This window comes from Vidua macroura, chromosome 2, assembly GCF_024509145.1.
Source record: "Vidua macroura isolate BioBank_ID:100142 chromosome 2, ASM2450914v1, whole genome shotgun sequence".
NCBI lineage: Eukaryota > Metazoa > Chordata > Aves > Passeriformes > Viduidae > Vidua > Vidua macroura.
The window spans coordinates 19,850,064-19,875,513 of record NC_071572.1 but is presented as its reverse complement, the minus strand read 5'-3'; the positions used below and the strand labels follow the sequence as shown (position 1 = coordinate 19,875,513).

General features: G+C 37.8%; 1 protein-coding gene across 2 annotated transcripts in view; it reads right to left on the bottom strand.

Moving 5' to 3' along the window:
• Nucleotides 1–25,450, bottom strand: part of MID1 (midline 1) — a 96,652-nt gene that overhangs the window by 5,573 nt on the left and 65,629 nt on the right. For both annotated transcript variants that reach the window (XM_053971819.1, XM_053971818.1), the window contains exons 3-7: nt 24,894–25,001; nt 21,663–21,811; nt 18,223–18,350; nt 9,963–10,106; nt 1,482–1,643 (exon numbers count right to left, since the gene is read on the bottom strand). In XM_053971819.1, the coding sequence (XP_053827794.1) occupies nt 1,482–1,643; nt 9,963–10,106; nt 18,223–18,350; nt 21,663–21,811; nt 24,894–25,001 (691 nt within the window). The remainder of the gene's footprint in view (nt 1–1,481; nt 1,644–9,962; nt 10,107–18,222; nt 18,351–21,662; nt 21,812–24,893; nt 25,002–25,450) is intronic.

Sequence of the window (25,450 nt, the reverse complement as noted above, 5' to 3'; positions counted from 1 at the left end):
TATTTGTAACAAGCACAGTCAACAATTCAGGATTGCTTTGGAAGGATGCCCGTGTGGTGCTGGATACTGTGCATTAAAAAAAAGGAAGTGAACTGTAACTTGGTCTAAATAATATGGTGCAGTAACATTACTCAGGCTGTTGCTCTTGGCAAGTATCTTTGGCTGTAGCACAAGGTTTGTAGACAATAACAGGAAGCTTTTTGGTAAACCAAACCTTGTAGATATATAAAGCCCACCACAATTCTGACAGGCTTGCTCATTGTGTCAATTACCTCCAACAAGAGACAGCTAGAAAAGTACAACTCCACAAGTGGTCCAGCAAAGTACCCTCCTCTTCTTACTGTCTTTCATACCAAGGGGAAAAACATGTAATCAGAAGATTCGACGGCATGCACAGAAAATTAAATTAGATCTCTCATGAAGCCTGTGTGAGGCACTGGCAGATGTACTTAAAATTAAGATGCAGGCTGTTCAGGGTTATCTACTTTTGCAATGTGCATTTAGCTACATATTATGACCAAAAATAGAATAAACCCATTGCAAATTGTTTGGGGACTATTTCTTACTACCTGACGGCAGTAACATAACCTCCTGCCTGCCTTTCTGACTGCTTAGTAGCCTTTGTGTGCTGGAGCAGTATCTGAAGGATGTCTCTTTGTACTAAATTTTGTCTAGTCACATCACACAGGTTAATAGCAAACAGGAGGAAATCAGAAAGGTGCACATGCCATTCTCTTCAGACTCCTTCTTGCACCACTCACTATTCCTCTTCAAGCACCCTCCCCTACAATAAGCAGGTTTCAGAAGATGCACAAATCCCAATGTTTTCTTTCCACCCCTCAGAACTGCCCATGATGACTACATGACTGAAGGATTAGTTTGGGCAAGAGGAAAAAATAGCTGAAAACTAGACTTAAAATTGCTATTCTACATCTGATAATAATTTGAGTAACCATTGTTTTTTTTGAAGTGGGATCTCTAACTAGTCTATCACCTTGCTGAACTCCATAAAAAATGAGGAGGTTGAAGCTAAGAAGTTTTCCAATGTCCTAAAAAAGAGATAATTTTGGAGGATAAAATTAGACTAGCAATTATCTTATGAATGCTACACAAAAATAAAATGTTTTACTGCAAACATAAGAAAAGTTTTTGCTTTGTAGAGGAAAAATAATAGAGAGGATATTAAAAAAACCACAAAAGAGTATTTTCAACCATTTCACATATGATGGCTTCGCTCCTATGTGATATTTCCAGTGACCAAACTACAGATATATCTCTCAAAAAAAAAAACAACCCAACATATTTTCTGCACTACAGAAGACTAAGGCAATCTTGAATTATGTTAAATAGGTGGGCCTCATTTTGGAAAGCACTTTAAAAGAGTTGAACTTCTCTGTCCTCTTCTATTTTCCAAAGATCAGCCTTAAAAAGGAAAGCCAGAAAGGAGAAGACTCTGTGCATCCTGATCTGGTGTTACTCACTGTTTGTCTTGAGCTTGCCAGGCTCACTGCTGCGGCTGCCAGCCTGATTAATGGCCTTGACAATGAAGATGTACTTCGTGCCACTCTGTAACCCGTGCACCGTGTAGTGGTTTTGTTTGATATTAGGAACAATCATCCAGCTGTCGGCTGAGTTGCATAAACCTGCAATTTTGAACAGAGCACATCAGTCATAGCGCATGAAACACTTTGAAACAGAGGGACATTTAGAGCATTCCCAGGCACCCAACGACCAATATGAACTTTGCTTCTGTACCTTTTAAAGCGTTGTTACATTTACTGAGCCACTACTTAAAGCCACTAATTCATTTGCTCAACCCGCAGCCAAGGTACCTTTTAAATTCTTGCTGTGTGAAGTGAACCATAAAAAGTGGGTATTTAAGAAATAGCTCAGTGGAGACACTAGCAGTCTGAGATTTTTCACATCCCAGCACAAGGCATTCTTTATTGCTTAAGAACTGGAGGATTATGGAGATCCCATCAATCTACTGTTTGGATTAATGAACTCAGTTTAAACCTCAGAAAATGAACGTGAGCAGTAAGGCCAGGAGGGCTGGGGAGGCACCTTTGCTGACAGTCCCCAGGTATGCATTCTTCAGAACCTGAAGCAAATCATGGGAGGCCAAACAGGGTAGAGCATGGGCTTCAGAGAAACCTTTGGCTCTTGCACTTCAGACTTTGCCAGAAAGTAGTCTAAGCCAGTAAATTTAATGGATGCAACTTTTTGATTTATGTCCTCATACTGAGATGCCAGCTGGGAAAGAGCTGGAAAATTTTCCATTTATAAACCTTTTTGGTTTATATTTGGTTTACATTTGATGCCTACCACAGAAGTATAGCACACAGGAAGCAAGTAAAATAAGACAGTACCAATATCATAAACAAGCCAGGAAAATACTCCATTAAAATGAACTTTTTAATCTTCATAAGTTTTTCCTCCTGTGATATAAACACAATGGCAGTCAATCACCCATACATACAGTTCCATCACTGCATATTTGGAACAGATCCTTGTCTAATGGATTCCCCAGCCTCTTATTGTAGATGTTTACATAAAGGAAAAATGTAACATTTCTGAAGAGTATATCTATTCACAACATTTTATATGGTTTTACAGCCAGAAATAGATAGATGCAAGTGGAAGTGTATGCATGTGTGCACATATGTAAGGTTGGAAAATGTAACAGAGAAAGGCTAACAGATAATTTCTTGGCCTCTATCTTTACTGGGCATAGAACACGTTATGGAAGCTGTTGTTATTTACAGACAGCTTTCAGCTTTTACTTAATGTTCTACCAGCAAATCACTCATGAAGACAATCTTTCGGAACTCAGTAGTAATTCAGCTCTGCATATCAGACAGTATGAAAACTTTATGTAAAATAAAAGTTAAAGGCTACTGGTTACAAAACCTGAAAGAAACAGATCTGTGATATATGTTTGCAGACTCACAGACAATTCATGGCCATATTGAGATTCCTTCCTAATGTGATATGTGCTTTTCATAACAAAAGATCATTAGAAAAAAAATTCAAATTTAAATCTAAGTATTATGAAGTTTGTGTCTCAAAATTCTCTTACATTACAAAGCATTTTTGAGAGCAGGCAGAAGAGAGATTCATCCTGCTGTGCAAATGGGTAACTGTGGGACAGTTTCAGGTTGGATTCATGCTATCTTGTAATGAAGAGCTACAATGCCTAACCTATTTTTCTGTACTCCAAGGAAAGGCAGAAATCAGTAAGTAGTTTCTTTCCCTTCCCCAATTGTGAACATCCTACCAACCACAAATGCCTCTCTTTCCTTGTCCACAGAGGAAGCCTAGGTGATCAGCATAGGTGAGATTTCAAATTTCAGGTATCTAAAATGATATGAGATGAATCACCTATCTGGACGTTTTTTATATATATATATATATATATATATATATATATATATATATATATATATGATTGTATAGAACAATTATCTGCCTTTCTCACAAAGAAAAAGAACTCTACTTTATACCCCATGGTAACCCCAACTGGGCCCAGCACTTGTAGTGAACTGCTTAAAGCAACATCTGTCCATGTCTTCTCTCACTGAGCCATACACACCAAATTATATTTATTTATATTTTTGTGTGTGAATGGGTTTCCTATGAGGAAGAAAGAAAATAAAGGAAGCAGCTCCCTGACATAAAATATTTAATTGACTGCTCAGAGGAAATCACATCTTTTCCCAATTTGCCACAGATATTAATTGCACACTTCTGTACCTGAACTGCCACATTGATTTTGTACTGAGACTATCCCTTACTGGACTCATAGGTGCTATTGCAAAAGAAATTAAATTATTAATTAAATTAAATATTATTATCTTTCATAAATAAGAAAAAAATGAAGCACTGGATTTAAAAGGATTTCAATATGATCAAGGAGTGTTTAACTAAGATGCCTCTGATGGGATACCAAATAACATATGACAATAAGAGGGATGGATACAGACAGTGGTCCTAGAAGTGTCTTCTCCGACCACAACCACACTTTGAAAGCAAGTTCTGTGGTATGTATAAGCCATATATAAACTGACCATTATGCAGACACAGAAATGCCCAGAGTTTTGCTAACTCATCTAGAAACTGGTTTTGTATTATTCACTACAACTCTCTAATGGGCACATTTTTAAGATTTTCATTACACTTTTTGCAATATCCTCCAGAAGCTGATTGCTCCTTATCAAAGTATAAAATTTTGATCCAAATAAGTATATAAAGGCCAGTAAAGGTATTGTTGCATTGCTATGGGTCTCTTCATTGGGCATGTGGATTTATACCTACCCAATAATCACTGAAGGCCTTACCTACCCTAAACACTCTGCACAGTCAATAGAGAGAGCCAGAAACCTCCTGTTTGACCCGACTCCTGTTGTAGACGAAAGCTCTATCCTCTTTGATGACAGAATACATCTTAGGTTTCTTTTTCTTTGTCCTTCCACTCTTAGGCATCCCAGACTACTGATGTGCAATAAATGCTGGATGTGCAGTGACTGACTTGGTTACTTTGCTCAAGAAACCTTGTTGTCTTAAAAAGTTCAGCTCTTGCCTATGCACCAAAGGGCTCAATGATATGTTCTTGTGCTTTCTGACTGTAAGCTCTTTGATAACAGGCTTTAAACTGTACTTTGATTCAAAAATCCTGGGAATGAAGTATTGATGATGCCAAGCTACAAGTCCAAACTTCTTCAAAAGGGAGAATAGTTACTTGCGGCAGCCAAGTTAAGCATTTACGTATGAAAGAATAATTTGTCACTGCATCAAAGGAATTTGTCTCCAGTCGTGCCCTGTCAGGACAGCCTTTCTTTTCTGAATACAAAAGAATATGATTAAGGAAGTTCAGGGAAATGAACAAGCAGCCTGATCACACTGGCATCCAGGGGAAGTGTTTGCCCTCTCAGTTCCCTGCCGGTGGCAGCAGGTGAAGTGGAAAAGTACACATCTCCTCACTGGTGAAACAGCAGGAGCCAAGGGTCTCCTATTGTACCCACTCCTAATCCAGGCTGCATTCAGGTTTCTTGTTTCAAAAACCCAGGGCTTTTTACAGGGTTATGCAGATGGTAAAACAATGTATTTTAAAACTGTAGCCTACAAAAATGTAGAGAATTTAAATTACATCCTGGAATGGTGCAGTGAGCACAGTGATGTCCATACAGGATGTGTGAGTTTTCAAAACAAGTTTCTCAGAGTCTGGAGGTAATAATTTGTAAAGCTATTTCCCTGGTGTTGGCTGTTGATGCACTTTAAAAAACAGATGGGAAAAATCCCAAGGTGTAAATCCTCCTAAAATTTACACTGATAGATTTTAATAAAATATATTTTCTTGAAAACTGGAAAAGGAGAACAAAAGTCATGGTAAGGTCATTTAATCTCTTGAGTATTTTAATTATTGTAAAATGTTTTATTTAAATAAATTATTACCAATTCAAATTGGTAGAGCAAATAAGGTAGGTGAAAGTAACAGTTCTCCACCCCCACTCTTCATTCCCATCAGAAAAAAATATATGCAGGGTTTCTGAAAAACACATTGAATTTTTTTAAGAAATACAGTCTTTTTATACTTTTAAAGATGCAGAAGTTTTCTGGTTTTTTCCCAAATTTGCTTTTGTGCTTTTAAAAATTCTCACTAAAATCTCTAGTAGAAATCTGAAGACTGTAAGGAATTTGTTTTTATAAAAATAAAACTTCCACAAGTCTAAAATATTAAAAAATTATTTGGTGAATCATAAATTCACTATTTTTCATGGAAGCTTGGGCTCCTAATTGTCTTAGGTCCTTCCAAAAACTTTTAACCCCTCTCAAAGGAAGATAAGTCCTATAACAATGAAAGGGTTCTGACAGTAGTACACTATACTTCACATAGTGATTTTTTAGAAATTAGCCTGTATAACTAATTATCCCTGATTTCTTTTACCAGGTAAGAGAATGATTTGCTGTTTTTTATCAAGAAGGGAGAGATTTATTTTTCCTGAAGAAACTTCTATCAGAGCTAGAGAAAAATTTGAACCATCCTGAAACACACTGTAACTAATCCATGATGTTAAAAAAGGGCATACTCAAAGAATACTTCAAAATCTATTGAAATGGGGTAATGAAATTATAATGCATGTTAGTTAGCTTGTGACAAAGTAATTTTAAAAGCTTTTACCGTATTCAGATTGCCGGTGATTAGCTGCCTCTCAGAAATGCAAATGTGCAAATGGTATAACTCTGAGAACAACTGCTTTAGTTAAAGCCTACTTAATCTAAAGTTCTGAATTGCTCTTATGCACAGAGCAGGTCTGCCAAGAAGTTTGGCCACATTTGGAAATAATCTTTCCTGTATGAAATAGAATTCAAATGAAATACTCTATTTGGACCTTGGCCATCAAATGTTAACTTTCCAATTTTTCAGTTAATAAAAAAGAATATAGTTGATTATGTTGGATAGAAAATATACTAAAAAAACATAGTATTGCTTATTTTTGTTACTGAATTCTTAGCAATCTCTGGATGATATATGCCTCTAGTGGGGGAAATGTACTGTGAGTGGAAAGTGCAGTCAGGCTGGCTATGTGGTTTAAGAAACAGATTCCAAAATAACAGCCTCCATTAGCACGGGAGGTGGGTATGTATGCAAAGTGATTCCTATTGTCTCGAGGGAAAAAGCTTGTTGGTTTAATGCAGTACTTGAGCTACTCCCTGGTGACGAATTCATAGCTAAAAAACCATGGAACTGAAGTCAATCTATGAGCCTGTTTACATTATCTGCTACATTCAACACACAATACCAATGAAAATTTTTGGGATGTGACAAAGAAATAAAAAATACAGTTGTGTGCAACATGCATATGCCATAAATGCAAGGAAAATTTTGCTAACCCAAAGTCTAAAACAGGATTTAAAAACAACTAAAACACAAAGCTATCTTCATCAAAACTTGAAGGCTGCAGTGCAGCACCTGTTAATGCCACTTACAGTGAGAGCAGCTCTCTGTGTTCAACAGCACTATCAAGGTACACTGTGATATTCTAAGAACAGCCTTGGAAGGTCATTTGTAACAGGTGTGATCTTAAATCCTTCTGCAGGATCAAGAATAGAACGTAACAAAATGAATAAACATCTAGGCAGTGTTCTGAGGATGGGATTGACAGGGCAAGAAGACAAGGTCTCAAGTTGTACCAGGGGAGGTTTAGATTGGATATTAGGAAATATCCTGGAAAGGCTCGTCAAGTATTGGAACAGACTGTCCAGGGAAGTGGTGGTGTCACCATTCCTGGAGGAATTCAAAAGTCATGTGGACGTGACATTTCGGGCCATGTTTTAGTGGTGGACGTGGCAGTGTTAAGTTAATGGATGGACTCAATGATTTTAGAGGTCTTTTCCAACCTAAGTGGTCCTATGATTCTATGATGTAAGTGGGTAAATCTCCAATACCAGTGTAATTTGGAATGACCCAGGAGAGTCTCATATTTTAGAAACCCAGGCAGATTTGTAACGTGTTGACAGGAAGATCACCATTGGAGGGGTTCAAGTTTATATTAAATAATGGTATTTTAAAAAAGGCTTTACAATATTTAGAAAGGCCTTTCACGTATACTTACACATGCACATGTTTAATTTGGGTTAACATTGCAGCTTTCAATTAAAGCAGGATATTTGCATAAGAACTGGCTCTGTTAAAAAAACCCCACAACAAAATTCCAAAGAAAACAAAATAAAACAAAAACCAAAAAAAACACCAAAAAACAAAACCAAAACAAACAAAAAAAAAAAAAAAAACAAACCAAAAAAAACCAAAAAAACCCCAAAAAACACCACAGAGCCGTTCTTTCATTTCTTTCTACTTTCATTTAAGGTCTTCAGAGCATTTTGTAAACAAAGTTTCTTACAGTGTTAATTTGTTTTCTCTTCAAATTTTTAATTACCTATTTTTGCAAGATGATAATATGGAAGTTCAGACTGCATACTGAGCACTTCATGCTATGCTTGAAAATTACATTGCATCTCTGAAAGCAGACTTATTGATATGTTTTTCAGATCAAAGCTTTCACCTCCACATGGGAAACCTACACTACAGCCTAAAATAGAAATACCTTATTATTTATTCACTAGTAAGCAAGGAGTAAAATCCCACATCCCAAGGCTGTGGAAATGGCACACCTTTTGTTGCTACCATGTTCATACATAAAGCAAATAATCGACTTGCACAGCATAAAGCCATAGATAAAAATGGACTGGAAAACAAGCAACACTGGCTTATCATTGTAGTCTCTGCTTGGTAGTGATTAATCAGGGAAGGTTTTCCTTCCTTATCTACCTTGCTTCAATTTTTGAAAAATTACTATTAGACTTTTTTATTATCTAGTTTGCTCAGATGTAGAAGCATATGTTGAAGTTTATTTGGTCTTTCCAACAGCCCTAAATTTTGTAGTGTGTTCTTCAAAATCAGACTCTTAAGGGAAATACTAAATGGAGGTTTTGACAAAACATTCATCAAATTTTCAATAATCTGTCTTCTTTTTTCAGTCAGTCCTGAATACTAAAATACATTCACAGTATGCTGCTAAGAAAAATGTATTAAGTTGCCAGCACATGAATCTTCAGATGTCCTTTCAGATGGCTTGGAAAATAAACTTCTGCTCAGTGATGGAGAAGAGGTGCACACAGTAAAAGAGAAGTCAGTGGGAGAGTTTGGCTCAGTACTCAAACTTGGTATAGACCATACCATTTTTCCACTAACATAAAGCATGTAAGCATGCCCACAGCACTGACTTTCATCAAAGTATTGCAACAAATTTTCTTTTTATAAAATATTTTTGCAAGAAGAAAAACATTTCTGCCCTGTCTCACAACTAAGCCTATCTAGCTCAGTGCATGGCCGGGGTATTTGATGATGGGGAAAGATGGGGGTGTACAAAGGTTTCAAGGAACAGGGAAAGCATACACTGATCATTTCTCACCTTGCTTTCCCAGGCATCAACAGCTCTGGGACTTCCAGAGCAACTTCATTGCACTTCATTGCCCTCAGTGTATTTTTCTTGCATGATCTGTCCAGGCATCTCTTGAACTCAAAACCACACCAAACCCCCGTGGCGATGAGTTCCCTATCTAAATATGTGTTGACTTGAACAAACTCCACATTCTGATTGATTTGGCTCATTTCAGAATCCTTGTTTAATAAAACAAGTATGTGTCAGCTAGTGGCATTCCCATTAAATATACAGTGACCAGGAAGAAGTTGAATGACTTCTCCAAATTCACAGTCAATGACCACAATGATTGCAGAACACTGAATCCAGAAATGTTGACTTCCTGACCAAAGATTAGACACTATAATTTTTTTTTTCTGTGAGAAGTAGTTATTTAACAATAAAGCACTCCAAAATCTAATTAAGTAAATTCAGCCATTAAAGAAAGTCACAGACTCAAAACATGGAGTGTACTCATAAAAAATATGCTATAATACAAAATATATAATGTTTGTTAATCTCATTTTAAGTAAAACCAAGTTAACTTATAAATTGTTGTTCTGACTGGTGTTTTCTGACTTAGCCTGTAGTTCACTGAGACCTTTGTAGCCTTGAAGACAATAAAAATCAGAGGGAAGGACTTAATCTGTATTTCAGACAATGGTCCAGATATCAAGTTTATATAAATGACAATGGGGCTGCGGTCCTAACTAATGACCAGTTCAATACAGGCTCCCATGTGCACACTGCCTGTCTAGTGCAGAGAGTGGAACTGAGGTCTTTGAACTTGCTACATCTGCAAAAAGGGACTTGGGATGCCTTTTAAAATCATTATTGGTTTGGATTGAAAATTTTGACTTTAAATCATTCTAGAAAATAATTTTTCCTTTTGTTCTTGACATAGGAGTGTATTTATCTTTAAAGATACTTGGTTTTCATAGAAACCATAAGGGAACAAGAAAAGACAAGGTTTATACTCACTAACAACATTGGCTTGTCCAGTGAAGATGGTGTACTGCAGCTCATAAGAAACCACACTGAACTCATCATCTGATGTCCAGTGCACAGTAATGGTATCATAGGAGGCTGTACAGAGCTCTTCTCGAATGGTGGGTGGGTTGGGAGCTGTGAGATACAACACAGGAGGCACAATCAGTGAAGTATTTCCCCTCTCCCCTGAGATTAGGGGATGTAGTTGATGTACGAGATTGTAGAGACATCATCCAACAGACTTTTCAACAACTGCTAATTCCAGCACTAACTTTGATTATCAATTAACTGTTAGGAAGGAATTCTTAATAACAACACAACCACCTAGGAACTCCAGATTTTGAAAATATTTTGTATTAAAGTAGCTTTAGTTCTAGATGCCATAGAACAAATGACGTATCTGTGGTCACATTAGACGGATATAATGACAAGTTACTTTTTCTGAGATTGTTTTGATAATTTCACCAAACTTATCAAAACTCCATTGAAGCATATCAAGAGGGAGGGTCAACACTCTTCACTGTTGACTTGAAAGCAGTGTTTGCCCAGCCTATCTTACCAGAGATTGCCATAAGTGGTATTGTGGTGGTGCATCCTTCCTGGCCCTGCTCTAGGTTGCACTATGATCTGTCATTCATTAGCAACAAGTATTTTAAAAATATAATTTTGAGGAAGCCCCCAACACTCATACTTTCATGCTCAATATTCTCCTCTCTCCATTTTTATTGATCTCCTAGCTATCCTTTCTAACATAGATACATATAATTTCTGCTGGTTATAAAATTCACATTTTTCAGCATTAAAAAAAGAGTTCTTATCATAACATAATGACTGTATGAATATTACAAGCAAATGGTCACCCAGGAACCCTTTGTCTCTCTATTTTTCTAATCAACAGGCAAAATCTTTGTGTAGCAAGATAAACAATCTTATCCCATATGAACACATGAGCTTGTTTTAAAGACTTATTTAAAGAAGTGAAACTTGAAGCAAATTACTGGGGTCTAAATTTTCCTGTTTGCAATCTTTAAAAAGCCAAACACCTAAATGACAAAGAAACAAGTCTCTCTGAGGGATCTTCCCGCGGGATCTTACTGCATGCTTGTCTTAGTGGGAGCTTCATTCCAAATCATCTTCCCTACAAGCCACATCATGAAAAGAAAAATCACAAATCTTTGTGCTTTAATAGTGTTTCTCCCAGCTGTCACAGAGTGAAGAAGGAGGGCACTCAAGCTGAAACAACCAAATTATGTCTGAATTAAAGGAAAAGGAAGGCAACTATGAATGTTTGTGGTTTTGTTTTGGGGTTTTTTTCCATCAGCTCTTTAACCTCTGAGAGCCACAAATAATAGCCTCAAAAAAGTCCCACTGAAGGAATTCTACCTTCACTTTTGCAAGATCTTATTTTTATGAAACATCTATTTTTTTTCCATCAAGAATTTTTATAGATCATAAAACTGATGGCTTACTGATGTATGTTTTCAAGGATTAGAGTTCAGACAGGTTCTTAAGAAGCCTCTTCTAACCAAGGGGCTTAAGGAAAAGTTCAAATGTGTTTCATGATATGACCATGATTTGTGATGCTCTAAATATTGAATCACAGAAGCCTACCAATGTTTTTTTGTTTTTTTTTTAACTTGTCAGAGAAACCCTTGGGACAGAAGGGTATTAATGAAAAGAAATACAAATAAACTCAAGTAAGAACAGATACCTGTGAGAAGAATATAATCAAAATGTGGGGGAAAAAAGGATCCACAGTTTTCTGAAAAGATTAATGGTAATATCAGCTATGTTCCAAAAATGTAACCTGTGGAACAATCACTGGAGGTTTTAATTTTTTTTTTTTTTTATTCCTAGCTGGGGCTTCATTTCAATATTTTGCCTGTTCTTCAAAGGCCAAACAAAAACTGGAACAAGTGTTAAGTACAAATACACAAGTAGATCAATTTTTATTTGTCTGATGGTGTTCAACTAAAGTTTTCTTCTGTCATCTCCCACACCTAACAGCAAAACATTTTACTTGAGAAATGTACTTCTTATTATTTCAACACAGAAAACAAATATTAATTTATGGAAAACAAAAATTACTGAAGGTTTAATTAATTGCAAACTGCAGTTCAATAACACCTAAGCATCTTCAACTTCTTTGAAATTGGCATACTAAGTTTGCTCTTCGTGTGCACACCTGGCCTTATAGCTGGAAATCTACAGGTCTTCATGTAATGAAAATGTCTGAAAGAGATTTTACCTAAGAAAGGCATATTTTCCCTGGCTCTTGTGATTAACCCACACTCACCTGAGACTATACTGCATGAATTCAGCTTTTTGGCAGCATTCATTTCATAAACCACTCAGAATAAAACAAATACACCTGCTTCTCCTACAGAAAGGCTGGCAACTCTACATTCAGATGCTTTGTTATGACAAAATAATGTAGCTGTCTGACTGCCAAATTCATCATTCCATGGCACATTCTCCTTTCAAGAGTGTAAATTTGTAATGCAATTAAAGAGATTGACCTCAACCAGTTAGCTTCATTCAGTATTGCATTTGGTAGTGTGTGATTTGGTGAATTATTGAGTTCACCAGTCCTGTTACAGAGCTTTGTGCCGTGGGAAACTTCCTCAAAGACTCCAGTGATCTCAAGGCTGCACTAGCAGGTTTCCCTTCCTGACTCGGGAGTACTTCATCACTGCTCCAGAGGGGAAGCCCAGCATGCTTCCAGCACAGCAGTGGAAGGCACAGTGCACTTCTCCATAGAGGATCAGAGCACATATCTGGGCATGGTAACTGCTTCAGACACTCAGACTTTCATTTACCAGCTTTTGTGAATCAATCACAAGACAGAAAAATCATTGCTGAAGGCTGTTTTACTTCATTTTAACTCAAAACTGAGTAAACACACTTGAAAAGTCATTAACCACACCTAAAATGCCTGAAAGGCACTAATATTAGAAATGCAGTTTCTTAAATTTGCTCTCATGAGCATAACTACTCCCTTTCAACCCATTTAGTTTCAGGCACCTTCCTTTCCGTGCCATCTGCTTGGCTATTGCTCTGAAGCAGAACTGATGGCTTACAAGGTCTGCACACCTGAAGGACACTTTAGGGACACTGCCACCTCTCCCTGTTGAATTCCAGCATTAATGCAGTGCCTCCTGGGTGTCTGTTGAGATATCATCTAAATCCTCTCAGCACAAGCTCACAGAGATCGACTAAAACAAGCTCAAATTAATTTTGTTTGCTCAGTTTCTCTCTCCCTGATGTCACGCAGTGACGGACTTTGTAAAGATTCCTTATTGATTTTGATACTGACTATCAAGACCTAAAAGAAGATCTAAGCAATCTGCTTGAATTAATGGTGCTAGAAATATCCTTATTACTGGTGTGACTGTGAGGGAGCTGCACAAGCTACTCTGAACCTCTCTTTTAGATATTCATTACTGAGTCCATCTTGTATCGTGACACTGAGCTGAATCAGCATGGAGGAATTTGAAAGGCACAGTTACTTCGGATGTAGATACAAATTTTATGTATTATTAACTTGTCATGTGTGAGTAAGTACCAAGGGCTTGGTCATACATACAAACCATCTCAACCTAGTCTTTGGGCAGACCAGGACTGCTCAAAACCTACAGAATGAGAAGAGATTACAGGAGCTTTGTCTGGAATTGGTCTTTGATCTTTCAGTGCTGAAAGAGTTAAGCAGTAACACAAGTTGTCAAGAGTTTCCAGAACAAAGTTGTTTCTGTGTAAAAAAATTGCTGGCATATGCTAGGCAATACATATTTCTTTGTGCAGTCATAGGTGAAATGATGGATGAAAAAAACTTATCATTGTTTCAGATAGGATTCTGAGGTAGGGCAAATTGCAAGGTCAAAGAATGGATGCTCCTGCAATTGATTTCAAAGTATTAGGACACAAACCAAGCATTTTTGATTCACAATGGACAAAAAAATCCTTATGACAGTAATATTTTGCAGAGAGTTTGCAAGTCATATGTATTGCCTAGATCTAGCTAGATACATGTCTAGAGAAAGATGGTTTCCAGATGAAGAGCTTGAGCAACTGTTAATATAAGAATGCTTTCAAAAGACATCATGGCTATATATACAGAGAATAGAACAGTCAGATGAAGATTAAAAGTATTGTTTTAATATACTGAGCTTGATATCTCAATGTCTGGCTGGCAACTTTCAAAAAGATATCAGAGATTTTATTTGGATAGCAGAAGCTTTGGACAGACATCTACGTAAATGATAAGCACAAACTAGTTAAATTTATTTCTTCAGTAAAGAAGCCTAGGAAGAAAGAAAGATAGGGTTGGGGATACGGAGGATGAAGAAGATCTGACAAATATCATACTGGCAAGAACCAAAGGAGAAAAAATCTCCAGGAGACAGCCAAGGTAATTGTTTCAGAAACAATTGACAGCAGAGATGATGAAGCTGGAATTTAGGTTTTGACATTTTGTTCAGAAGCAGTACATATGACAGTCACAAGGCAGGCTTCTTCACTTAATTCACAGCATAGATCTATGGCTGGGATGTACAAATGGTCTTCGTTTTACTTAACTGTGAAATGTGATAAAAGTGAATCCTAATTCACTCTGTCACACAGTGTTCAGTTTATGATCTATGAAAATTCCAAGCACCAATCTGAAAGGAGTAATATAAAGCTTTCTCTGGAGTTTCTGGACAACAGTAGATAATAATCAAATGCATTTTACTCTTGGGATTATATATATATATGTGTATATATATGTATACCTATATCTCATGTATACCTATTTATGTATATTTACATAAATGTATTTTAACTGTCTGCATAGGTTGCATTTTATGCTCAGATAATTTGGACATGTGCTTTGCATTTTGCCACTGCAGCCATATGCTATTTATTAACATGAAGAAAAGCCAGTTAGAACTGTTTTTCACTGGGCATCAGGGGCAAGGATAAAAATGGTTTGTTAGGAAAAAACCTGCTAAAATGCTTGCAAGTAATGTATGCAAGTTTCCTCAGACTGCATTGTGAGCAATTTTTTAAGACTGTGGATGAGTTATGAGAAAGGCAGAGAAGGAGCTGTGTAAATGACACAGTCATCATGATGGATCACAGAAGATATCTTTGTAGCAAGACAACCCTTCATTTTGGTACCAATATAACCTTCGTTTTCTGCAGTTTACAGCAATTAAGTTGATAATATTGACATATGATGTACAAAGGGGAGAAGACCTGAGGGATGCAGGAACAGACTGCTAGACAGAATTAACCTCATATAACTTCACAGATCTAAACCACAGCTATCTGCATTTGAATAAGTACATCTATCCCCTGTTTGGAGACAACTGGGAGAAATAGGCAACTCCAGAATGGAGTCAAGTGCCTCAATATATGTGCCTCAAAATGAGAAGGTTATTTCTCTTCTTTGACCATAAAGGAAAATGAGACTGATTATTTTAGAGGTCAATTGCTAGATTAGGGTGAATGAGTCTGGTTTTTGCTTTAATCCTTCATTTCCTTGGATTTTTATAAATTTGCGGTGAAGGCTGAACATCATGCCAAAATTCGTGCCGATTTAGAGAGAGGCAGACAACATAACATTTCACTGGTACTGTATAAGAAGCTGAAATTACTCTTATCACATTATTGTTGTGTTTTATTTACTTGAATATGTGTTAGACACTGTATTAATCTGTCACACAGTGATAAAGAAATTCCTTGCAGATATAATTTCTCTTTTAGATAAGGTAAGAATCCCACAGCTCCAGCAGGCAAGAGTGCTGCTGCCCCGTGCATGCACCCAGTCTTGGGCTCTGCTATTCATAGAATTGCAGAATCAGAGAATACTTGGACTGGGACGAACTTTTAAAGTTCATCTGGCCCAATCTCCAGGCAGTGAACAGGGACAGGTTGCTCGGTTGATCTTGAATGTTTCCAAGGATGGGACTTATACAGCCCCTCTGGCAACTTGTTCCAATGTCTCACCACCTTCATTTTAAAGATTTTTCCTTATATGTAGTCTGAACTTACCCTCCTTTGGTTTAGATCCATTACTCCATGTCCTTTCTCAACAGACACTATTAAAATGCTTTAAGTGCTGAAAGACCACATTGAGGTCTCCTTGGATCCCTCTCATCTGCAGGCTGAACAACCCTAACTCTCTCAGCCTTTCCTGTGAAGAAAACCCAGAAGCCAGTTCTCTGCTTGGAAAAGATAGTGGTTGGCAATGAGGAGACAGCACCCTCACATTCTCCTGAACTCACACAAGCATATCCTCTGAAAACTGGGACAAGCGAATGGACCCAGGAAGTGTTTTCCAATGCTTTTCTAACAGTGTTTTGTGCCTTTTATTGCAAATCCTTGCTGCTAACAGCAGATGCCTAAAGACCCTGCAAAATCAAAACCTACCACATCTCTTCTGTTTTCAATTGAGATGGAATGAATTGTTCTAATTCTGGCATTGAAATCAAAACACCCTAAATTACAGTAATTTGTTTCTCTTTGTGAGTCATTGTACACTCTGAGGCTACACATTACTCAGGCTTTCAGTAAGGGTCTAATCCTGTGGGCTTCCTCAGGCCAAAGATCTGTTAGGTGAGGTGTGGCTCTGCTGTGTGGAGAACCCACCCCACAGCCTGGCTCAGAGCACACCACAGGCTCTCTAGCTCCAGACACAGCCAGATCCTCCAGTTCTGTGGTGGGGGAAATTCACAGCGTCACTGACATGAGAAAACATCTTTCACTGCTGAGCCTGTGATGTTGATTGCTTGAACAGCTTCTGATTGCTCATGTGAACTCTGCCAGGCAGCAATCTGCTGCAGCAAGGAGGCAGCCCCAAGGGAGAGGGTAACACCTGGAGCATCCATCTCCTGGGAAATAGGGTTTGCTCCCTGCTCTCCCCCCTCTGGCTGCTTCAGGCTGAGCTCCAGCTGTTCTTTCACTTCACTCTGCTGCAATGGCTTTTAATAATTTCTTCCTCACACTCTGGTGGTAAAGAATGCAAGGAGAGGAGGTGGGAAATGCATCCCAGTTGTTTGAAGCACCCAATGCTTCCTGGGGTGTTCTGGGGCTGTTGGAGGTAATATATTCAGGATTAAGAGGGAGAGTGTATTTGGTTTATGTAGCAATGTTTTGGAAGTGGCTGGGCTGCAAGGGTTATCTCTGTCAGAAAAGATCAGGAGTTGACTCAGTATCAGATACAGACAGCTCTAAGATACACCTGCCACTGTCCAAAGCTGAGCCCATCACTGGTGCTGATAGTGCCTCTGTGGTAGCACTTTAAAGAGAGGGGAAGAATGGCTTTGCAGCCGTGGGGGCAGAGAGGAGTGAGAAAATGTGATAGAAACAGCCCTGCAGATGTCAAGACTGGTGAAGAAGTGATGAAGAGGTGCCCCAGGTGCTGGAGCAGAAATTCCCCTGCAGCCTGTGGTGAAGGCTATGGTGATGCAGCTGTTTCCCTGTAGCCCACAGAAGACTACGGTGAAGGAGATGTCCACCTGCAGGACATCTCCTGGAGGACAACTCCTCCGTGGAGGACTCATGCTGGAGCAGGTTGATATGCCCTGGAGGAAGCTGCAGCCTGCAGAGAGTACCACACAGGAGAAAGGTTTCTTACAGGAATTGTGGCCCATGGAGGACTCACACTGCAGTAGTCCACTCCTGAAGAACTCATCTGACAGAAAGGACCCACTGTGGAGCAGTTGTTGGAGAATGGCACCCTGTTGGAAGGGCCCATGTTGGAGAAGTTCATGAAGAGCTGCATTCTGTGGGAGAAAGCCCATGGTTTCTGTAGGGGAAGGGCACCAGGAAGGAGTGGCAGAGAAGATGTGTGATGAACTGACCACAGCCTCCATTCCTCTTTCCCATGAGCCACTTGGTGGGGAGCAGGTAGAAGAGCTGGGAGTGAAGTTGAGCCCAAGAAGGATGGAGTGGGGAAAAGATTTTTGTTAGATTTATTTTTATTTCTCAGTGTCCTACTTTTACAATTAATTTGCAATAAATTACATTAATCTTCCCCAAGCTGAGTCTGTTTTGCCTGTAGCATTAATTCTTGAGTGATCTCCTTGTCCTTATCTCAACCCATGAGTTTTTCATTTTCTCCCCTTACTGAGGAGATGGAGTGAGAGTGTCTTGGTGAGCACCTGGCAATCAGCCAAAGTTACAACCACAGGGACGAGTGAGGAAAATCCTATCATTGCTATTTTATGAGGAATATGTAATAGTAGCACCTCAAGAAAAAAAAAAGTACCTGTAAGGTAATCAAGGCATTCCAACAATTTCTTCTCCCTGGTAAAATCAAGTGCGAAGGTATCAAAAGTATCATTGAGATTAATTTCAGGAATTAGAACCTGGGAGGATGCAGTTGCCATGGAAACCCTGTAATGAAAAGAAACATGTCTTTTAGCACTCAAGACACAATGACTTTTATATCAAAGTGGATTTGATCAATATGGTTGTTATAACTTCTCAAAAAGCTTGATAAAAGCTTATATACGTATTTTATTTATACAGTTTAAGTTACGAACTTCTCCTGCCACTTTTATTTTTGACAGCAAGATCTCCAATAATCTTTTTTACTGAGCTTAGGCCTATCATGCAGTGTCAGATAGGATTTTAACAAAATATTGGCCAAGCAACAATATCCCTTGAATTCTTTTTTTTAATCACCCATTGAACCAAAGAAGAAAGAGCTCTATAATAAACTGTGTTTAAGCAATCTTGACAGATGCTGCATCTCTCCCAACCCTTGTTTTCCCAAGCCATTTCTTGCTCCAGGCACACCTTGGCACTGCTGTCCCAAGGGCTTGGTGCAGTCCCCACAGCTCCTCGGCTGTTCACCACAGCACGCTGCTGTTAACTTCAAAAGGCACAGGAGGGAGATGAAACAAATAGATGTCAGCATGGTCTATTTTAAAAAGCTTTTCCCTACAAAGCCTGTGTGCATACTTAAATTTCCTCCAAAATGGAAAAGTTTCCTCACCTACATTCACATTTGCTCTGTCCAGATGTACTAATATAAAGAGATGAACTTTCACAAGAAAAATGCCATCAGGAAGCATTTTCCAGACCATTCAGCTTGGTTCCTCCAAATGCATATTTTTGGAGAGCTGGATACTGGATGTGTTTACAGAAAGTTTGACTGGCTTAAGGAGAGAGATCGCTAAACCTTATGCTATACAACAGAAATTGGGCAAATGTTTCAGTTTGGAGATAAACAGACAACTATACATGAAATCTATGTCTGTAATCTGTCATTTATGACACGTCTGATCAAAATATTTGATTGCTTTAATTTAAAATTTTCCCATACTATTCTTTTCTGTAGACTGGGCTGAAATGACTCCAGGATGAATGCTTGCTAAGGACTATTTTTTCATATATTTTTTGTGCAGTATTTTAGGAAAATACAATAAGCAAAGTAAAAACCAGAGCTATACATCTCATTGTCTTCAGCATAGTTTTCAAAAGCTGAGCTGAGGAGGTTTCCTGGTCAATATTCTTGTTATACAGTTATCAGCATTGTTTCTCTTGCAGCTGTGGGTGTAGATCTTTAAAGTAGATCCTAGGACAGTTTTATTTTTTTATTTTATATCAGCAGGCGTTCTTTTTGGGCTGTTTTAAGGGATATGCAAAAGATGCTCTGGATTTAATGTGTTACGGTCAGTTTTTGGTGAAATCAACAATTCAAAATTTCACACACCATGTCACCATATTAGTTTCACAGGACTGAATTTTGTCTTGTAATTCTGCCTACTGTTGACACTGTAAACACTGACACTGTACTTGATTGGAAAGGGTTTTTCTAGGATAAATGCATTTCACCCACTGTAAATAATGCACAACTTAATCATCAGAGTGAATGTAATGACTTTGCTTGTGCAGTTACCTGTTGTACTTACCACAGAAAATATTTTACTGCAATTACTTTGAAATGTGTGGATAAAGAAATGCAATGAGCATGCTTTCAGGAGACTTCTTTAGCTGCTGGAGCTCAGAGCCCTGGTGAGACTGTTACATGAGCAGTCTAAAAGCAAACAAAATGTTGCTCACCACAGGAGAACTAAGAGAGTTACTTGTGAGGAATAATTTAATAGTTCTATTTAGCCTGTTTTTCCATTTGCAATTTGTCTGCAAGCACTTGGTATCTTTTTTATCCTTGGTTTTATTCATTGCTTCGAATGATTTTCTGATTTTCAGGATGTTACAGCCATCTCATTACAGACAGCAATCTGTGATAGCCAAGAATTAAGTTTGATTGGGCACATATGTCAGCTTCTCTCATTTCTGCTCTCCCAGTGTCTCTCCTGTGATTGTATTTATGCAATTGTTCATGCTTACAAGTTCAAAATGGAGCTTCTCTGAATATCCTGTGGTAGGCCGTTAGAAAGCCCTGTGTCTCCACAAGTTTCTGCCCTACTGCTGCGTCTGCTGAGTACTGAAGAAAAAGGCAGACCCCTCACTTTCAGCTTTTGATACTCGTTGTAGTTTTACTACTGTCTTCAACTGGGATGCCACAATGTTTCTTGGTGACAGAATATAAACCACAGTCTGAGAGACAACATATAACCCACTGTCTTACCTGGCCTTGTCTTTTTCAACTGATTTTCATTTCTCTGAATCTGTAATGGGCAACCCAGTGTTGCTGGCTTATTTATAAAACATAATTAGCTCTGATGAAGCCTGATGCAGTACACCAGAGTAAAGGAAAGACACAAAATAATGAGTCATAGGAGCAGGGAATTTCATGTTTTGGATTTGTGAAAATTGGCCGGAAAATGTGAAGATATAATGTGAACCCAGAAAAAAAAAAAACAATTAAAAAAAAGCTTTTAAAAAAAATAAAAAGTAGCATACTTTTGATGTCTTTGGTGTCCATATTCTCGTTTCTTAAAACTTTTAAAATTTTTAAAAACATTCTGATTGCTAAACAGCTGATATTCCAGCAGAATATTTTTTCACCAGAAAATCCTGCTGAAATTCAATGGGTATGTTTCAGCATTCATAGCATTGCGCTGAAAACCAGACCAAATTTTCTGATAGCATGGTCCTTGCCTTTGAGATCCTTGATATATCTAGCATGCTGAAGAGGAGCCAGAATCCTGAAAGGAGTAGAAATTCCCTGCACCCAGGGGCCCAACACAACAACTGATGTAACTTCCTAACCTCCTGGACTGTTCAATCTCCATCCTTTCAAGATTCATGGTGCAAGTTCATGAAGTTATGAATTTCATTATCTTGTAGCTTTCTATTTTGTGAAGAATATGAATCCATTAAGATAATTCCCAGTTTCTTCTAAGGAATATACTGACTGCCTGATTTCTTTCTCAGTCTCAAAATTTTTAATGAAGTAGGATTTCAGCCATAAACCCATTTTTAAAGTGTGCTTAACATCAGACATCTGCTTGGCAACCATTCTAACTCTTTCACTTGTGCATGTTGTTATTGTTGAAACTCTTAATTTGCACCTTTTTTTGACTGCTCCTCTTCTCAAAGGAGTGTTTTTATTTGGCATCACAGTAAGGTTCTTCCCAATCTGGTATAGCATGAAGTAGCATTTTGGGGGAATATGTCAACTACCCCCCTGTCTTTGACCACATCTCTGATGTGACAAGACAGTACAGCAACTATGGCAACCCATCTGCCTTAAAATTAGTTTTTTCTTTTTATTGAGAGGAACATCTCCTTTACCTTTCAGTGATATTTTTAGCTGTTTGCAGGAAGCGAGCGTGATCGTTCTCCTTCAGCGACTGCTCAGCCTGAGAGATAAGGGATGTCGAGCGCTCAATGCACTGTTTGCAGTTCGCAATCTGCTGAGCCAGTTTTCTCAACCTCACCACCTTGAGTGGAAACACAGGAAAGCAGTCATGTCTCTAAGGTCACAAATCATGGTTGGGTTTGCAATTCAGAAGTAAAGCTGGACAAAGGAGGAGTTAAGATAAATGGCTTTGGTGACAAGTTTTGTGGTGAGCTCCATCTAGCCATGTAACATTTTAATAAACGACAGGCAGAGCCTTTCTGCCTGAATATTTTCCACATGGAAAACAACAGGGGAGAGCCAAAACAAGCACAGCTGGCCTATTTTACAGCAGAAGGAACGTCATTTCCTGGTAATTTCTGCTTACATGATAACTAAGGTCTATTTAGATAACCATTTCCCTGAAATTATGAGATCTGTGTTAAAGGCTACTTATAGACTAACTACTTTTTTTGTATTGAGTTTCATAAAAAGAAAAAAACTGAAAATAAAAGTTAACAGAAAAAGACTCTTCAATTCTGTTAACAATACATGCCTGACCTCATTATGTGCTTTAAGTAAAATAGGGTGTTTTCTTTTTGGATATTTTTAACTGGACAAAAGCACAGTAGTGCTGGAGAGCTGATTATTATTACTGCAAACATATGTGCTGGAGATAAACACAGTAGATGTGACTGTAATCATTAGCAAAAAGGTTAGAGAAGGGCACAGTCCTCCATTTAAAGACAATGTTGGCTAACAAAACTTTCAGGAACTGCAATAGTTCCTGAAAGGTCTGGGAGTCCTTCCCTTTGTTATCACATCAGGATCACAGTTTGAACAGCAGTAAGAAATAGGAAGGAAATTAAATAACTCTGGAGTTTAGAAAGGCACATTAAGACCCAGTTACATGCAAAATGAGGGAGTTAACAACCAAGTAGGCTGGCAGAAATGTCCAAATTTATAATCAAGATAGCATTCCCAATCTCAGGAATTAGGGCACAGGCTATGAAGCTGCTGATTTGACTTTCAGATATATTTGCATCCTAAGCAGTGATGAGGCTATCTTAGTGCAGCTATCTGACAACAGAAACAAGTAGGAAAATAAACATTTTTGAAAAACTTTTCCAAAAAATATACTGGCCAAATGATTTGTGTCACGTGATATTTGTAACTCTTTAAAGACAGAAACAGCAAAGAGAAGAAAATGCTGGGAATGCATTCATTTTGGTAATGCTAATGATTTGATCAGCTTCTATCATGAACTAATGCCACAATGTTTCCTGTAACTGTGCATTTGCAGATATTACAATTCAGTCTACACCAGCCTAACCAGGGAAAGGTTCACTGCAGTGTTAAGAAGTTCATCTCTTTATTTAATAATTAATTAACAAGCAAACAGTGAACTGAAGTAAATGTTAACTTAGGAGTTTTTTGCAGTAGATGGCATGTCATGACTTGTGATGTCTATATATGAACTATATTTTTCACTTGATTGATTCTTTCTTTTATCTTCAAGAAGAAGATGATAAATTGAAAAAGGAAGAGTCTCATCTCAGTCCCCACCGACTTCTGCAATGGTAGGAATGACATCTGCCTTAGGATTATTTTACCTAGTTGATATTTGCTTCTTTCCTGTTACATGTTCTGTGGGATTTTATTGGGTTTGGGTGATAGGTGAGATTAAGTGTGGAGCTGCACAGGGTGTTCAGACTTGTGTGTAACTGAAGCTGCAGTCTTGCAGGCACTGCTAGAGCTTAGTATGTGTTTCCAGCTCTGTAGCCACATCTACAGTCCTATAGAGAAATTTGTCATGCTCTACCTTCCAGAAAGACTCTTCCATAAGCCCTCTTAAAGGAAAATACACTGGGCAGAACTTCCTATGGCTTTTCACATGGGTCTCTTGAGACCTTGAAATCTTTCAACATATATCACATTAGAGTCAAAGCATTCCAGACCTTGACTGGACCTCCAGTCATACAACTTTCAGCTCAACAAAATATAACAAAGAATGGGGACAGATTCTGATAATAGTTGTATTCAAATAAATTTGGAATAAATTGTATTACAAATCTTCCATGCTAATGGAAATTAGAAGACATTTTTGCAAGCAACAGAGTTTTTAAAATGAATGTGTATATTGGACAAATCCAGATGAATGGTAGGTTTTCTACTTCATTGGTAGCATACCTGGTCTCTCTGCATAGAGGAAAGGAGTTGAAACAAAAATGAAGGCCATTTATTTCATTTGAAGAGAATTATATTTTGTTAACAGCACGAGGAAATTCAGGTTTTTTCACACAGTGAAACACATTTCAAACGTGTTTAAGTTAGCCCTTGCCCACAGACTTTTCATTTCAAGTTAATTGGAATATCTTGACATCCACATGAACCATTTAACCTGCTCTTGACTTTATTCCTTTCTGTATCTTTTCCCACATAAGAAGAATGAATATTTGACTTAGTTAGCTTAGAAATTAAACAGTAAACACCTTGTACCTAGAAAATAAAAACATTAATTCAACTCTAATGCATTTCTGAGTTAACAGTTAGCTAGCAAAATATGCTGAAACTTGAGTATCAAAGATTTTTCCTGCTCAATGTGTTTGCTACTAATAATCATGGAACTTTGGGAATAGAAATGCACACCTAATTTAATTTCTTTCACACTTTTGAATATCTTTTTTTTGTAAATAAGTTAAGACTTCATATTCTCAGGAATGACAATGACTGGAAGAAAATTTTTATGTGATAGTATTTGAATAAAAATTTAAAGTACCTAGAAAAGAAAAAGAAGATAATTGTGAGACATGATTCTATATACTGCGACATTTTGTGAAAGTATTCCCCCATTCCACTTTGAGGGAAATACTGTCAGGCACATAACAGAGTGAAAGAAACGTTAAGGGACATAATTTGTCATTTACCGATCATGACAAAATTTCTGGTTTTATCCTTAAAATCCACAATCACCTGTAGTAAGAGAAATACCAAATAAACAGTTGAAGTCTAGAGTACTAGTCTTCAAGGATTTAATTCTTCTTTACATGAAAGTATCAGTCAGTAGCCAAGAACTACATAAGGACTTTTATGAATTACTACCAATAATATCTGCAGTCAAAAAAGCTGTAATCAAAAGGAAACAGTGTTGACCTACTTGTGATCTAAAGAAGAAAAGCTTTTACCTTTCCTTCTTTGATTTTGGTTCCAATTATTTGCCGTCTTTGCTGGATTATTTCAATGAGTTGGTCACATTCTTCCATCAGCTTGGTTTCTTGACGGGATGCATTTACCTATGAAGCAAAACCTTATGATTAGCAAAACCTTTTTTTTACATTTTCTTTTTCCATATTCAAATTTTAAAACTGCATTTTCTAAAATATTTGGTTTGGCAATTTTTTCCTCCTTTCTGTGCATAATCTATGTTATTTTCAGTCCCCTCTTTTGGATTTTGTGAAGTACTAAATTGAGTCTCAATGTATTGTTTGCAGGAGGCAGGACTTGCAAATAGATAATCAGGTTTTTCTACCTCAAGTGAGAAATTCAGCTTTGGTGAGTATTGAGTGGTGTCAGCTCTAACACACACCAGTGAGAAGCGAGGTCTCTTCAGGAGGTGCTTCACACTTCACAGCTTGCAGCCATACAAAGCTCTGCAGTGAACACCAGTGTGCTTAAGGGCACAAGTACTGGATCAGAGAGTCCATCTGGTGCAGCATCCCCTCTACTGCTGCTAGTGCCAGCA